The sequence below is a fragment of the Lathamus discolor genome, chromosome 3 (assembly GCF_037157495.1).
Source record: "Lathamus discolor isolate bLatDis1 chromosome 3, bLatDis1.hap1, whole genome shotgun sequence".
Taxonomy (NCBI): Eukaryota; Metazoa; Chordata; class Aves; order Psittaciformes; family Psittacidae; genus Lathamus; species Lathamus discolor.
The window spans coordinates 8,265,825-8,282,677 of NC_088886.1; the positions used below are offsets into that span (position 1 = coordinate 8,265,825).

Sequence of the window (16,853 nt, forward strand, 5' to 3'; positions counted from 1 at the left end):
CCCGACTATTTCGATGTCGGTTTGTTGCATTTTAAAAGCAGTACGTGGTTGAGTGTCTGGGTGGCGGGTGTCTGTAGCGCTGATTTGGGATGAACATGAGAAGGAGGGACCAGGTCTCTCACGCGCTCCGCACCAGGACGCGGTGCCCAACTCTTCCGTCTGGTCACTGGGGGATGCGCGGCGGGAGGCTGCGGAAACTGTGAGTAACGCCTCTGGATGCGGACCTAGAGACACTGCACATTGCGCGTCCAAGTTCTACACCGCCCTGTGCAGTGTCACTAAAGGCATGAGGCTCTGAACACAAACCGCAGCTTTTCACTGACAGGTTAATAACCCGCTGTTTGGTTTTATTTTTTTTTGTATTTATTATTATTTTTATTTTCTTTTTCCATGGTTGTTTCCAAAATAAATCGTTTAAACCCCCTATAACAGCCAAGCATAACCCAGCCCTGTAATTTAAATCAAAGCTGAAAGAAAAGGGGAAACCAGTGTAACCCGTGTCCCGTGTTGTGGGTGATGGCACGTTGCCTCGGGGGGAAAAGGGAAAGGTATTCGCAGGAGAAACCCACCCGAAACCCAAACATAACTGCAGGAAGAAGGGAGACACATTTTCTCCATGGTAAACTCACGTAAAGCAACACTTTAAATGTTTCTTATTCAGTCCGATCGAGTCCTACAAATTCCCAGTTAAATCAGATGATCTGAGTAATTCTCCCCGGAGAGTAAAATGAGTGCTTGCGAATAAAATTAAATGGGATATATTTTGACTTCGCGGCTGTATTAAATAAAGGTGTTATAGCACCTAAACCACGAGGAGTGGGTGGCAGCTGCACACCCGGAAACTCGGTTGGGAAAGCGTTCTTTTGGTAAAAAAAGTAACAGAAAAAATAAAATAGAGAGGAAGAACGGTGTGAGCATTATAGAAACATGGGGAAGTTCGGGGGCTCTGCAGCTGTGCTCGTGGCAGCCAAAGGGGACAGAAGGGAAGGGGCAGCGCAGCAGCCGCGAGTGCCGCTTGTCCTCCTCGGCCCTGCGCGGTTCCCAGCCACGGGACGGGGGGGACACAGGCCAGGGGTGCCCGGGGCACTGCCGGGGTGCAGCGCACCGGGAGCAGGTCTGGCAGCGGGATGCTGGAAGGGAGGAGGCTCCGGCACCGGGCAGCGGCAGGCGGGGAAGGACTGACGGACACACAAAGACCTTTACAAAGCGCTGAGGATGGATGGAGATCCCTCGTGGGAAGGAGAGGGGAGAGTCCGGGGAGAGCGGGCGGCGTTGTTATCCCGCCGGGGCTGCCGAAGCGCTGCCTCCTCCCGTTACCAGCGGGGGTGACGTCAAACCCGGGCCGTTAACGCTAAAACAAAAGCTTCGGGGTTAATATACAGTTACCAGCCCGACGGCCTCCTCCTCCCTCTCCAGCACCCGTCCCTCGGGTCTATTGTCCCCGCGGGGAAGGCGCCTGTTGAGCGCGGATCACGCACAAGGGATGGAGGGAAAGGGAGAGAGCGGAGTTGGCGCGGTGCGGGGCTCACCCGGGCCCGGGCATCACACTCACCTCGGGGGTCCCCCGCGGCGCTTCACCTGCAGCTGTGGGGTGGGGGAGAGGGGGAAGAGCAGGAAAAGGGGGGGAGTGAGGGAGATGGAAGGAAGGAAGGAAGAGGGAAGGAAAGGGGAAGCAGAGATACACCGTTACACAGTGCTACGGACCAAAACCTTGCGGGGACGCCGCGAAGGGAATTGCCACCGTTCACAGCACGTTTCCCCCACCCTTTTGGCAAGCGACATAAGAAAAGCAAACTAAAACCGAAACAACCCCCCCCCCCCAACCCCGCGCAACCCCCGCCGGACGCGCGGCTTCCGCCGGGTTTCGGAGGGGGAAAGCACCCGCGGACCCAGGGCAGGGCCGAGCTCTGGGGGGGGGCCGCGGCCGGGACCGGACGGGACGGGACGGGTGCGTGGGGGGGGGTGGGTTTTTTGGCGCGCGCAGAGCACGCGCAGCCCCGCGCACACGCGCGCGCACCCGCGGGTCCCGCCCGGTCCCGGCGGTCGCGGCGCTTTCGGGCAGGAGCCGTTCCGGCCAATCAGCGCGGCGCTTCCCGGCCCTGGCCAATAGCAGGCGCCACATTGTTGTCAAACGTTGCCTAATGGCAACGCGGGGCGCAACAATAGCGCGAGTGGCTGCGGCGCGCGGCGCGCTCTGTCCGCACCTCCGGCCGCGCGGGCCGCACGCGACTGGCGGCAGCGGCAGCAGCAGCGCGTCCCCGGGGGCGCCGCGCCCTGCCCGCTCCGGCCCTGCCCGCTCCGGCCCTGCCGTCGGTTCTGCCCGCTCCCACTGCACCGACGCCGCTCTCCTGCTCGGGGCTCGCCGCGGCGGGTGAGCCCAGCCCAGCCCAGCCGGGACTGGGGTGTTCCGGGGTGTCGGCCCGGCTGCGGCGCTGCTGCCAGGGAGACGGGGTGATCTTGGTTAATTTTCTGTAGAAAAGATTTAATTCTCTTCGTGGATTTTTAGCCCCCGCGGCTCGCGGAGAGGGATCCTGCCGCTGAAGGTGCTGGACTGGTCCTCTGAAGGGACGCTTTTGGCCTGTGACTGTAGTTACTAGGGGGAAAGGGGCGCTGAGTTTAGGGACCAGCGCGGGTGAGCTCCGCTTCCCACCGGCGACCCCGCGGGCGCGGACGGTGGAGCTCGGCTTTGAGCCCGGCGCGATGGACTTGGCGCTGCCCGGCCAGATGCGCACGGAGAGCACGGAAGCGCGAGAGATCTAAGTTTGATTGGATTTTCTTGTCTTAGATTTCACTTTTCGGGTGTGCGGGGGGCAGGGCGCAGGGGGGTTCTCGCCGGTCTCCTCCTCACTTGAGCCCCACTCCGGTGTGCGGGGGGCCGGGTCGGCGAGCTGGTAGGCGCTGGGGTTTGCATGCCAGCCGTCGGTGTTCCGCGTGCCCCCCACCCGTGACTGCGCCGGGAGCCTCCTCTCGTGTCCCGGATCTCCGCGGGGCTCCCCCCCACCCCGCGTTGCTCCGAGGGAGACCCGTGAGGGGGGGTCCTTGTTTCGGGGCGGGCTCGCCGCGATGGAGCTGCGGTCGGAGCTGCCCAGCGTGCCTGCCGCTCCCCCTCCGGTGCCCCCCAGCTCGGTGGCGGCGGCGGCCGCGGCGGCGGCGGCCACGCTGCCCGTGAGCGTGGCCGGGAGCTTACTGCGGGCTCCGCCGCTGCTGCTGCGGGCGGCAGAGAAGTACCCGCGGACGCCCAAGTGCGCCCGTTGCCGCAACCACGGCGTGGTGTCGGCGCTGAAGGGGCACAAGCGGTACTGCCGCTGGAAGGACTGCATGTGCGCCAAGTGCACGCTCATCGCCGAGCGGCAGCGCGTCATGGCGGCTCAGGTGGCGCTGCGCCGGCAGCAGGCGCAGGAGGAGAACGAGGCGAGAGAGCTGCAGCTGCTCTACGGCACCGCCGAGGGGCTGGCGCTGGCGGCCGCCAACGGCATCATCCCGCCCCGGCCCGCGTACGAGGTCTTCGGCTCCGTCTGCGCCGGCGGCGGCGGCGAGGGAGGCGCCGGCGCCTCAGGTAAGACCGCGCCCTCGGGGGGGGGGACCGGCGGGACGCGGGGAAGGGACCGGCAGAGGCGGCAGCGGGGACCGGGGAGGTGTCGCGGCGGGTGGGCCCCACCGACAGCCGGGGCAGCCGCAGTGACGGTCTCTTTCTCCTTCTCCTCCCGCCCGTCCCGCAGAGTCCAAGATGCAGAAGTTTGAGCTGTTCCCCAAGACGCTGCTGCCGAGCCGCGCCGTGACCCCGCAGCAGGCGGGCGGGAAGCCCCTCTCCCCGGACGGCGAGTCCGTGCCCGGCACCTCCTCCCCGGACGCTCGGCACGGCTCGGGCTCGGAGAACGGGGACGGCGAGTCCTTCCTGAGCTCGCCCGTCTCCAAGGGCCCGAAGGAGGGGGAGGAGAGCCCGGGCTCCATCAGCCCGCTGGGCTCGGACTCGGGCTCGGAGGCGGACAAGGACGAGCAGGACCCGTCGCCCTCGGCCGGCGGCCGGCAGCGGACTCCCATCGACATCCTGACGCGCGTCTTCCCGGCGCACAAGCGCAGCGTGCTGGAGCTGGTGCTGCAAGGCTGCGGCGGGGACGTGGTCCAGGCCATCGAGCAGATCCTCAACAACCGCGGCCCGGAGAAGGGCCCCGAGGAGGGCTGGGCCCGGGACGGCGCATTGCAAGGCCTTCCGCCTACCCCTGCAGCCGCCGCCGGCCACCACCGGCCCTTGATAGCCGGCGCCATGGCCCCCGCCATCGGCACGCTGGGCAGCCGCTCCGCCTTCTCCCCCCTGCAGCCCAACGCCACGCACTTCGGGGCCGAGGCCGGCGGCTACCCGTTGGGCACCCACCTGGGACTCAACCCGCTGCGCCTCGCCTACTCGGCGCACAGCCGGGGACTGGCCTTCATGACCCCTTACTCCACGGCAGGGCTGATGCCCACCCTCGGCTTCCGGCCGCCCGTGGACTACGCCTTCAGCGACCTCATGCGGGACCGCTCCGCTGTGCACAAGGAGCAGGTCTACTCCGGCGGGCTCTACGGGCCCATGGTCAACAACACCCCCGAGAAGCAATAGCGAGGGGCAGCTCCCCAAAGCCCAGCTGTGTAGAAGTAGCTAGGTAGGCACAGGAGGGACGGGCACGGGTGACTTTCTGCCCGCTCTTTTCCCCCGTACAGGCGATGGTGGCGTGCAGAGCCCGGCGCGGACAGACGTAGGTGTTAAATCGGTGATAAAGGTGCACTTTTCATTGTCCAGACATGAGTCACTCTTTGTTGCTTATGGCCATAAGCATGGATATCCTTGGTGCGTCGTGGGGTGTGCGCGCACACGCACGCTACACACACACACTACACACTCTTCCCCACACACATACATATATATATGTATACTAGCAAGTGTATAATGTTATAAAATGGAAATCTAAGTTATTAATGTAACTCGTAGGTGAACTTGGTATTAACGTTAAGCTAAAGGTTAGACAGCGCATTGTAATACTTACCAGGCATATAGATTAAACATATTGTCAAATTGAAAGCCTTCCCCCCGCCCCCCCAAAATGTTACGATCTGTATATAACATTGGAAAGTAGATATATTTGTAACTGTCCGTAGGACCCCGGCGCCAATGGTGTATGACGGTTTAATAAGCCTCCTTCATTTGTGATCTGCAAGGAAATTGCTTTCTTGTTCCAATGTAGCAAACTTCTTGCTGTTTCTAACAGGCAATTCTGTGTTTCCATTTCATAGAAATAAATGTTATTTTCTATTAAAAAACAAAAAGGTCTTATAAATGGTAAGCGGTATTTTACGAGACGATGGAAGTGTGCTTTGGGAAATTCACTTGACGAGGATAGTCGATATTTAAAGAAGTTTATGCAATTAGTACAAATATGTTTACTACATTTTTATCATGGTCAAACCAGATATCCTTCGGGAAATTTATAAATAAAAAACGAAGCCTACAAACCAGAGCAATTTCCTTATGAACTGAAATTGTCCCATACATTTATTGCTGGTTCTGGTCTTTTTATTATTTATGCTGGGAGGAAAAAATATCAATATCAGAGGAGTAAAAATTTAATGATTTTTTTTTTCCTTTGGTATTGCACTGATTTTTTTTTTTTGTTATATTTAGGAAATGTGGCATTATCACGGACAGAAAAATATGCTTAGAGCAAAAGCCTGCTGTGTAGCAACAGAGAGGTCTTTTCCCCTTGTATCTGAAACTTGAATGTGAGCTTTAATTGTTTCTATGTCAAGACAACCGAAGGGATATATAAATAATGATGGGTTTTCAGAACGTGTGTTTGTGACAGGCGTGAATGAGTTAAGACGCCACAACCCCAGTGCTGGGTGGTGGTGGGGATACACACAGGAAAGAAGCCGCTGGTTTACTTCTGGAACTGTGCGTTCTTCCAAATCTTTCCCCTCCATTCAAGAGCAAAGGCTTCACGCGTGGGTTGTGGTTGGTTTTTTTATTGGTGTGTGTTTATTTTTTATATTTTATATTTAATTTTTTTTTTTTTTTTGATTTATTGTTTGGGTTTTTTCATCCTTTTTTTCCCCTCCTCTTCTTATTTTTTTTTGGCAATGGTGCCCCCCTATTCTTCAAGACCAAAAAGTCCGAAGGCCTTTCCTACCTCTATATATTTATCGTACACTGTGGGGGGCAGCGGCCGTGCTCCCCCTGCATCCAGCGAGGCGATGCTCCCGAAAGCCGGAGCGCGACTTTTACCAGTCCTAGGAGTTTTTGGCCCAAGAAAACTATTACTCACAAAGAACAAGTTAAGTGCGTGGTTGAATTAAGACTGTAAAAGCTCCTAAAGTTCGTTGGTATGGAAACGTAATCCCACGGAACCGCTCCGTGGCACAGCTGGACTGTTTACTTTCTCACTTCAAATATAACTGTGTAAACATTGGCTGGGAGCTGACAGCGCGGCTCCTACCAACCAGTCATTGGACTGGTGGCTCTGGGAGGGGACCGTCCCGCAGCAGCTATTGAGGGACCCCCCTGGGTAAAATGAAAGGACAGGGGCAAGTAAAATGCAATTCTTCCTTCCAGCGAGCGATCGATCAAGCTGGATACAATATTAAGAATTTTCTTAAATAATAATAATAATAAAAAGTAAATATTACAGATTCCACCTAGGTAAATACTTGTGACCCTGATCCGTCTTGGGAGCAGCCAAATCAATATCACAAGGGAAACTTTTAAAAGTCTCGTGTTCCAAGAGCGGGTGAAACTTAATATTACTACAAGAAAACGGTTTAATAAAGAAGGACTTTAATAGTGAGCTAATTTGATTGAGCTTCCTAATTCCACTTTAATTGGAAAAGGAGTTGTCTCTTTGGTTATAAAGTGCCAGGGTTATGTTAGACTGGAAAAAAAAAAAAGGTGGACTTTGAGCATCTGAATAAACTTTTTTCCCCTTTTTCCCTTTTTTTTTTTCGTTTGGCAGCTGACTTTGTGCAGGATGGGTTTCCATATCTGGGGTTATGAATGGGCTACAAAGAGCTGCTACTTAAAGAAATCAGGTCGCCACATTTCTCCCATTCTAGCCCTGTTGAGAAGGGCTTAGGAGCTGTTGATTTAACTCAGCTCCCCTTTTAATTATAAAAGCCATTCTTGTGTAGTTAGGCGAGCAGGACAATTTATCAGAGTTGTTGCCGTGTCTTGGAGGTTGGCTTGAGCTTGGATTTATACAGCCGACAATGGGGATCACGACGATTAACTTTCATATGGGTAGTTTAGGCTGCTAAATTGGCGGGAGGAGGAGGGGGGTAACAGAATCTGATACATTGTCCCTACTGAGGTAATTCCCGCAGATTAAAAGTGAAAAACCCCTTGGGTTTGGAGCTGCTGTTCGCGCAACAGAAGCCTCTGGCACAACATGAAATATTCAGGTCCCTTTTAGAGCGAAATAAAATGCTGCCACTTGAATAAAATCCGCGGAGCGCACTAGAAATTATCTGTGAAGCGGGGAGGCTGCTGTGAGCGCCAGAGAACTTCCCTCTTAATTAAATCTTAATCCGCGGGTCGCAGGCAGCGGCGGGGCTGCAGCCGCGGCGGCTGTGCGTACAGCGGGACACGTTCCGGCGCCGTATTAACCGCGCTCGTGTTTAATATGAATCAGCTCTAATCCACGGCATAATAAAGATCAAATTAGACTAACCATTTAGTAGCGAAATGACATTCCTTCACCTAAAATGAACCTCTCTGCGCTCTGCTCGCTGCGAGGCCGCCTCGGCAGCCCGGAGAGGCGAGCAGTGCCGGGGCCGGAAGGGGAAGGGGAGATGCAGAGGGTGATGTGTCCCTTTCGCCTTTACAGACCGGTTGTTTTATTTGTAAGACGAAGGGGGAAATCTCCGCTATCCCCTGCTCCAATCCAGGGCCGCCTCTCCCCAAAACTGCTCTATGGGCCCCCGCAAACCCGACTCACTACCGGGGCCCCGGGCACAGAGGGTGTCGGAGCGGGGTGGCTCCCCTCCGGCTCTGCCTCCCTTCCGCCCCCGGCCCGGCCTGTTGCTCCCCAGCTGCCCCGATGTGCGCCCCGCTGGCGGCACAGCCTCTCCGCCGGGGACAGCCAGCGGTGGGGAAGGGCGGCGGTACCGCGGATACGGCGTCCCGGCCCTCAGCCCCTCCAGCGGGCCTTGTTCTGCTGGAGGCCGAGGAGCGAGACCCGACGCCCGGCCCGGTTCTCCCGCTGACCCGGGAGGGCTCAGTGCCCCGCCACCGCGGCTGTCCCGGGACCTGATGCCGCGTTTCCCGGCCTTGAAACCGCCCCGCAGCCCCCGAGGGGCGGGGAAGGCCGGGCTGGCCCCGGTGCCCCTCATCGGGGCGGGGCGGCCTCTGGGCCGGTGCCTCCGACCCTCCCGCGGGCCGGCGCTGAGCAAACACCGCTGCCGCCGGTGCAGCCGGGCCCACGGTGGCCCCGCTCCGAGGAAAACGGCTTTTACCCGTCCCGCTGGGTAAACCACATCACCGGGATGCCCGGCGGCTGGAACGAGCCAGGGGGATCTCTGTCTCCCGGGGTCGGCTCGGCTGTGGGAGCGCAGCGCAGGGCAGCGCGCCTGCGAAGGGACCAGAGAAAAGGGACACCTCTGGTGGTGCGGGCATCCCCCCCATGGTGGCATTACGTCCCCATGGCAACTGCAGCAATCACTTCTGCTCCCCAACAATAGGAAAGTATTTAATATATTTAAATGTGATTAAGCAGGTGGAGCAAACCGAGGAGGAGCGGCTCCGCAGGACGAGCCGGCAACGCACGGCGGCCGCAGACCGGGAACCTTCACACACGGATCGGCGGTCGGCCTAGAGCTCAACAGATGGAGCCGAGTGGAGTAGTAGTTAGAACGGGAGAGGAACGGGCTGTTTGAAATGTTTTCCTCTGCTTTTAGCGTCAGTTAAGGGAGCGTGAGAATTCATTCCGTTTTCCACCTCCCGGGTTTCAACGTAATACTGAAAACCTTGTGCAAAAATTGGTTTCGCCTTGTTACCGGTCATTTCCGCTTTCCCCTTTGTTTCTCTCTGCCTTTTTCTTAGCAAAAAACCAAACCAACAACAACAACGAAAAAATCCCAACCTAAAGCAAAACCCAAACCAAACCACACGCAAAATACCCCAACCGCCTGCTGGGCTGAAGTTCGAAAACCAGAAATAAACCCCAGAGAAAACAAAACCAAGCCCTAAAATTGAACAGCACCTCTTTACATTTCATCTCCAAAACGAGCTTCTTCGCACCAAAACGAAACTGAATGAATTTTAACAGATGTTTTGATCTAAACCCCTTTCCTTTTCAGCCAGTTCCCTCGTTTCTGTGTTAATAGGGAGTCCAATCATCGATGTCAGCGCTGCTCCTGACCCAAAGCACTGTCGGAGAATGCCCACTGCTCCCCATCCTGATTGCTGGGAGCAGCCGGGGCCGGGCCAGTGAACCCCGGGAGCTGGGCAATCCTTGAATTCCCTATTCAGCTGTGGGGCTGATTGCGGGATTTGGTGGCAATTACTGATGGGAGGGAGGGTGCGGTGCTGGTGAGGGCTGGGTGGTGATAGGGTGAGAGATGGGGCCAGGGTGGAAGAGGTTAAAGGGTGAGGGGGATGAGCTGGTAAGGTGTGAGGTGATCCAGCTGGAGAAGGCAGGTTTGCTAGGAACTCCACTGCTGGATAATAGTGAAGGTAAAACAAGGGGGGGGGGGGGTGGGTGTTTAAAGGAGTAAATTCCAGCACAGGAGAGCAGGGTGAGGGGGCTGATGTGGTTTTAGGCTTATGAGAGAACTCAGATTAAGGTCTGTGGGAATACTTAAGAATCCATAAAACAAGATCTTAATGCCTGTATTAGGAAAGTGCAATGCAAATGTTGTGTCACTTGCTGGTGTTGAGTTTGAAGGACAGCTGTATTTATGAAAAGGGTGAGGCAGCTCCTTGACCTGTATTAAGTCTATGGTAACATGCGTTTCCTGAGGGAGCATTTAGGACTCGATTATACTCTGTGCAGGCTGGGTAAGGTGGTACTATGTGGCAGGATTTACCTTCTCAGGGAAACTACTAAAAGTTCTTAATTTCAGATAAAGTCATATCAGGTGCTGTACAGGAGATTCAACTTCATGTACACCTGTAATACCAGCCAAGGCTCGAGCAAGCGGCCATCAGTGTAAAATAGTGATGGGTGTTTTTACAGTGACTCACCGATTGCTCATGTGGAAGCAAGGGCATCAAGAGAGATGAAAATGCTTAAAGACAAGAAGGTATTGCCAATGGTTTTTAATGACAACAGGCTGTGTGCTAACCATTTCTAACCAAACAAAGTCTGAGGCCTGCTCTATCCAAAAGCTAGCGTAAACATGTGCTCCTCTTCACCCCAGGTGTGATTTTGGCAGATGTGGACAAGGGCATGATGAGACATCCCCCCGGGGGATAATTCTGTTTTGGAATGCTGTTTTGTGTAGTATTGGATTTACCTGTATGTGGGAGCTGAAGTCTTATCTTAGATTTTATCTTAACTCCTTGCAAACCCTAGACTATACGGGGAAAACCACTGCTTCCTGACAACCCTGTTTTGATGGTGTGGGAGAGCAAAATCTTGTCATATTCTGATTTGTGGATTAATTTTCTGTAAGAGATGGTGATATGTGGGATACGTTCTGATTCTTGGCTTCACACAGAAGCTCTGCCTAAATAAGCTCTGTAATGCAGGTCTCTGTGAGGGGTAAGGATGGATCCTTTGACATGTTATCAGTGTGAGTATACTTGTAGCTAGTGTGGATTCGGAGGAGTTTTTTTGCCTTGCATTTCATCTTTTCTGGTTTTGGATCTTGCTAATGTGCTGTGAAGCTGTGAGAGTTATGCTAAAGGTTGTTTCTGTGTAGTTTTTTCCCAGTTCCCCAAAGTTGCTGTGTTTCCCCCCCCATCCAGTACATGAATAGATAAAAAAAGACTGGGTAAAAGCGTAGATGAATTTCAGGAAGAAAAAGATGTAGAAATCCACTGAAAGCAGGTTGGTGAGGCACTGGAATGGGTTGCCCAGGGAGGTTGTGAGTGCTCCATCCCTGGCAGTGTTCAAGGCCAGGTTGGATGAAGCCTCGGGTGGGATGGTTTAGTGTGAGGTGTCCCTGCCCGTGGCAGGGGGGTTGGAACTGGATGATCTTGAGGTCCTTTCCAACCCTGACTATTCTATGATTCTATGATTTTCTTACCCACCAGTAATTACAAATCTGCTGTGTGTATCTTCAGAAAGTAGTTGACTATTTAACTGGGCAAATGTAATAGATGGGCAGGATCTCTGCAAATTTGAGTAGGTTTGTGACAGCAGGGCAGGGTCCTGGGGGGAAGGGGGAAATGGAAAAGAAACCAGAAACAGAGAGTGGATCTTTTCGTGTGGTCTGACAGGCAGATGGGAAGCGTGAATTACAAAGGCTTTTAAAAAGATCTGCTTGGGGTTTCTGTTTACAGAGAGATTTAACGGGACTGGCTGGCCTTAAAATGCTGAGGTCATTGCTAAAATCAGATGTTTGGAAGTGAAATGGGGTACTAGCCCTGGACCAGAATATAGGAGAGGTTCACAGATTCAACAAGACAGAAGCAGGGCCAACAAGGCAGGGCCCTTATAAACCATTTGGCAGATCCAGAAAAGGGCTTACAGGTCGCCAGGACCTGGAGTTAGGGGAGGGAGGAGGGTATAACTCCTAAAGGGAGCTGGATCCAGAGACCAGGAGCTTCTTACCAAAGGTATCATCAGCAGCATGAAAAGAGAGAATGAGCTCGGATTTGTGCAGCAGAGACTTACTGATGAAACAGCTTTATAGGGAACAAAGGTATCAAAATGTTACCTCACTTTCTTGTAAGCAGGATATGGGATATTGATTTCCTTTCATGGCTTGGGGAAGCCCGTGGTTTACCTTGGGTAGAACCTATGGATTTCCTCAGTTTTCTAAATCTCCTGCTTGAAAGGCTAGCCATAGATATTTGCAGCCAAACGAATGGGGCCAGTAGTGGAGATTATACTTTAAAGAGCTTTTGTTTTGTAAGGGGGGAGTCAGATATCTTGTACTGGTTAGGAGAATCTAATTAAGGACCTGTTCAATAGGAGTAAATGGCAAATGATCAGGTACACAGAAGAGTGACTAAAACTGCAGTGCTCAGTCCAGTGTGGTAGAATGAAGTTACAAGATGCCTTGCTTTTTCCTGCTTAGGGAGATGAATTGCATTTATTTTCTCTAATCATCCTTTTTATCCACATTGTGAAGCTTTACTGTGGCTCAGAGAATATAATCCTAATGCAGTGGGGCCAAGAGTGGGAAAATGGTCCAGTAGGTTTGGCCGGCAAAACATGGCTCTAGCTCCTTGCTCAAATCTGTACCCTTCTTCAGGAAAGCTTCACCTTGACCAGTAGGGATTAGAGAGGTGCTGTCAGGGTCTCTTCTCTACAAGCATTACATTATAGCCACCTTCCTGTTCAATGGGTGGAAAAGATTCCAAAGCACTGGTTGAATTTGTTTTTTCAGATCCACTGGAAAGCATCTTAGAACATAAGATTAATAGTATATGACTTGATGGATTTGGGGGAAAATTCATCCATCATGTGTCTTACAAGCTCAAATTACACCAAATGGATGAGTTAAGCCAAGTCTAATTTACTGGGAATGAAATGGTATCAAAATACTCTGGATGTACCCCACAACCATGGCAGGCACTTGGAGAAGCTGGCAAAGGCATTATGGTATGTTTCACCATTATCAAGTTATTTCCTAAGTGTTACATGACAGTGCCTACGGATTTTAGTGCCAGGCTGAAACGTATGTTAACTGGCCCACTGGGATCCTGTGCATGTTTCACTTTGGCTTCTTAATTTCCCTCCTGGGAGAAGGCTCACCTATTTTTCAGTGTCTAGTACCTTGGTCACTGAGGGTACAATTTGCTTTATCTTGACATCTTTGATATAGAAAGAGCTTGAAACTTGTGTGAGATGAAGATGTCTGCGTGCTTGGTTAGCAGGATTGTTTCTAACTGTAGAGTAGGGCTGGCAAAATGGTGCACTTGGCTCTTGAGTGGGAAGTGGCTCTATTAAGCTAGAAGTCTGAGGTGATGAGTGGTAGGTGTGCTCTTAAAAGCAGGGTCAGGTGGGAGCTAAGGCTATCGTAGAAGCCCTATCTCCCATGTTATTTTATTCCTCATCACTGAAATGTCTAAAGAAAGTTAGTCCTGATTAGATGGGTCTAACTGGATCACAGTAAATGGTGTTTCATAAACCACAAAAAGCTAAGACTAACCTCGTGAAGTCATTGGTAAAATGTCTGGTTCTCTTGGATGCCTCAGCAGGGTAGATGCTGCATCTGATGGATGTCGAGGATATTGGGCAGAGGCACTCTCATTAAGAAATTGCCTGCTGGAGCACTCTCCAGCCATCTGGCATCCAAAATGCAACAGCAAAAAGGATCCTGTTGGTGATTTTCAGTAAATGTTTTGCACAGAGCCATCTTTGTTGACTGTCTCTTGTTTTGCAGATGTTTATGGTATCATGAATCTTTTTTAGCCTTAATTGAAACTAATGCTCCTCCTATCCAAGGGTTAACTTTATTATAACAGAAGTTAAATCTGTATGACTCTGTCCTCAAAGAACATAGTCTTTTCTAGATAGATCCTCAGCTTGTATATTGAATTTGAGATATTTGCAATTTTAACCACCCAGATTGCTGTTGTGCTTTTTATTTGTTTGAATTTTGCACAGAGATGACTTTTTTTGACCATTTTGTTTTTTGGCTTCTGAGTATTGCTTCTCATTTTTGGAAAGAATGGATTGAAGCTATTAAAGCTTTTGAAGGCTTTATGAGCAACAATAACAATGCAAATATTTTATTAGTGTATACCACTGGTTGGTGGTAACTGAGTTTTATTTTGCCATAAACGACAATGATTTAGCTTTTTTTCTCTCAGCTTAATTTCTGGAACGGGGCTCTTGGATGTTACGCTCACAAATTCTGGACCCACTTGGGCAAGAGCTGCCTTTGTTCCTTCATAGACCCAAGCACAGAATATTGTCTTGAAGCAGGATGCACAGCATCGAAGTCCTTCCTGTGGCAGCAACATGCTGCTGATGCTCAGTGGGTGTGAGCTCCTGCTCTGTTCTGAGATCAACCTGAAAATGAAATGATTCTTGAAACAGGTGTAACTGATGCTTCAGCTGAGTGTGGTACGCTTGAAGTAAAGCACATTAACTTCTTATATCCAGTTTTTTGGAAAGTACAATTTATCTCTTATCTTTGCACGTTGGTTTGTTTAACTTTCACTGGATTATACTCATGGAATAAGAATGAGATATTGCAGTTGCAGAGGAGCGCCAGGACCTTGCAAATGAAGGAAGCTGTGAGGTTTTGTAGTGAAAACTGCACTTGGGTCTCAGCAGATTTGGTTTGTGTACTAAATCCTGCTGCTGATTTACCAACACTGTATGACCTTGAGTAACTCAAACCAACTTATCATATTTTGTTTTCAGGAGTGACTACTAATATTGACTGTCACCAGTTTCAGTATGAGCCACACAAGGCTTGAATTGCAGACTTTTGTACTACTTGAGTATCTATTTTTAATAAGGGTCCTAATTAAGCGTGCAATCTCTATTGCAGGAAAGCTCTCCTGGACTCTGTCTTGATTCATTAAAATGTGTCAAATTCCTCAGAGTTTAGAGCAGAGCTCTAACAATGACAGAAGAGGCTCTGTGTCCTGAATATACACTAGTATGTGCCAAAGAATATGCTTGCTAATAACTACTTTTTCAGTGATAAAGTATAGCAACAAGGGGTTATATATTTCCTCACTTTCAGCTACATGAGTGGAGCCCCTGACTTCACTCAGGAAGCTCTACTGTTGTGAGACATGGGAAAGTAAAATACCCTCTGCTTTATAATAAGCCATTCCAGCTCTGTCTAATTAACACTTCTTAGCGTTAATTGTAACCCCCTGTTCTGTGTTTTTCAGGGACAATATTTCCCAAGTACTGCTGATGAAATGTCAGGCAGAGGTAATAATTTTGTTTTCCTTGCTATTATAACATTGTGCCATAAATATAGTTATATACAGAGATACATGCCAATCAACCAACAGAGCAAACAAGATGAAGAAGTAAAAATCTTCTCCTTAGAGAGCTCCTTAAGCAGACAATGAATTATGAGTTCTCTGTCTAGAGAATGTGCAATGAAAACAGCTGCTCCTATTGGCGAACCTAGCTGTGATTGAAAAAAGGAAGAATTTAGGTGGCTTGTTTTATTAAATCAGTAGATTTAACAGGATGGAATGATGGAGTACAAAAATACAAAATATTTCTTTACATAATCTGCAGAATCCTACAGGCTTCTACATGTTAATGCTACAGAAGTACTATTGGCCAGTATTTGCAGAACAGCATTTAATGAACAATAAAGACATCTGTGTTGTTGGAAGGGGAAAAAAGCCTGTTGGCAGTCTAGTAAACCTACTCATCTTGGTCTTGTAGTCTGAAGAAAATGAGAGAGTACTCAAAGAAAGTGAAAACATGAGATTCACTGTTAAAACATCACTCCAGTGCTGGCAACAGCACAGAACTCTTGCAAAGGCAAGTAAGAAAGTAAGGATATAGGGCCATCATGTGTCACTGATGTTTGAGTAGGACTTTTCATTTGGAATGCAACTTAAGAATTGAAGGTGGAATTTGGACTGTGGCAAGGCAGTGTAGACCAGTTGCTGTCCCATCCAAACAATTCTGTGTGTGACAGTAAGGGGAAAAAGCACCTTTGATGGCTCAATATATTATGACAAGGTGATAGTGAGAGACCTGATGGAAGATAAAACAAAAACCAATGAAATAACCTCCAATGATAAAAAAAAATTGAATGCCAACTGTAAGATGAAAATACAATGTCCAGCAATTTCAGTCACATCCTGTGCAATCAAATTAACAAGCACTTTGCCCTCCCTTCATGTTTTCTTTATGGGACCCTGTTTCCTTATGGGAACAGTGTCCTAAATTTAGGCCTAGCCCTGGTCTTTCAAATAGTGCAAATTTCTCCATGCCACCTAATGTAACACTTGAACTGGAAGAAGACTGGATAGCCCAGTGAAATGTCTGGAAGCACTTTGACATGTTACTCTTAGGAGACCACTGATGTTTATACCCTGGTGGCTATTTTGTAGACTCTTATGCTATAATCCTAAACACTGGGGAGGAGGAAGGGGAAAGGCTGACATTCTTCTTCTCTAGGTTGAGACTGATTTAACTAGAGGGAAAATTCTAATAGAATATTTCTTAACTACATTGAATCACATTGAATTGTGTGTGAAGTGCAGACTACTTCAGAGGCTGGCAAAAGAAATTTAAATAATTTGATTTTTTTTAAATTTTTTTTTTTAAATAACCCACTTAACTGTTCCTTTATTATTATAAACTTTAGCTTTATCTCTAAAGAAGTTCACTTTTTGACCCATTTTGGCCTGCCGCCTTGGTTTCTCAGCACTGTGGTTATAGTATGGCCATGTTATTTAACAAAATTGCTCATTAAGAAGTTTCGCTATAAGTAGGGAACAGCAACTGTCCTCTGAAAAAAGAAATCACTATAAAATGCTCAGACATTACCAAAGAATAATAATGTTCAGTCTTCAGTCTTTATACCTCTTGGATCTAGACACTTCGTTATGATCTTTAGATTGGGGTGGGTTTTCTGATATGAAATTGATTCAGACACTTCTGAATATGTAAAGGGTAGGTGTCAGGATGATGGAGCTAGGCTTTTTTCAGTGATATCCAGTGATAGGACAAGGGGCAATGGGTGTAAACTGGAACATAGGAAGTTCCACGTTAACATCA

The 16,853-nt window shown here is 50.2% G+C and overlaps 1 protein-coding gene across 2 annotated transcripts; it reads left to right on the forward strand.

The window, feature by feature from the left end:
* The first annotated feature begins 3,063 nt into the window (after nt 1-3,063).
* DMRTA2 (DMRT like family A2) lies at nt 3,064-5,242 on the forward strand. Of its 2 annotated transcripts, none has more exons than XM_065672554.1 (2): nt 3,064-3,586; nt 3,720-5,242. In XM_065672554.1, the coding sequence occupies exons 1-2, from the start codon at nt 3,064-3,066 to the stop codon at nt 4,595-4,597; spliced, it is 1,401 nt and encodes a 466-aa protein (XP_065528626.1). In that variant the 3' UTR covers nt 4,598-5,242. The 2 variants fall into 2 exon arrangements, with proteins under 2 accessions (XP_065528626.1, XP_065528625.1); XM_065672553.1 differs by having other exon boundaries at nt 3,064-3,556.
* Nucleotides 5,243-16,853: the final 11,611 nt, after the last annotated feature.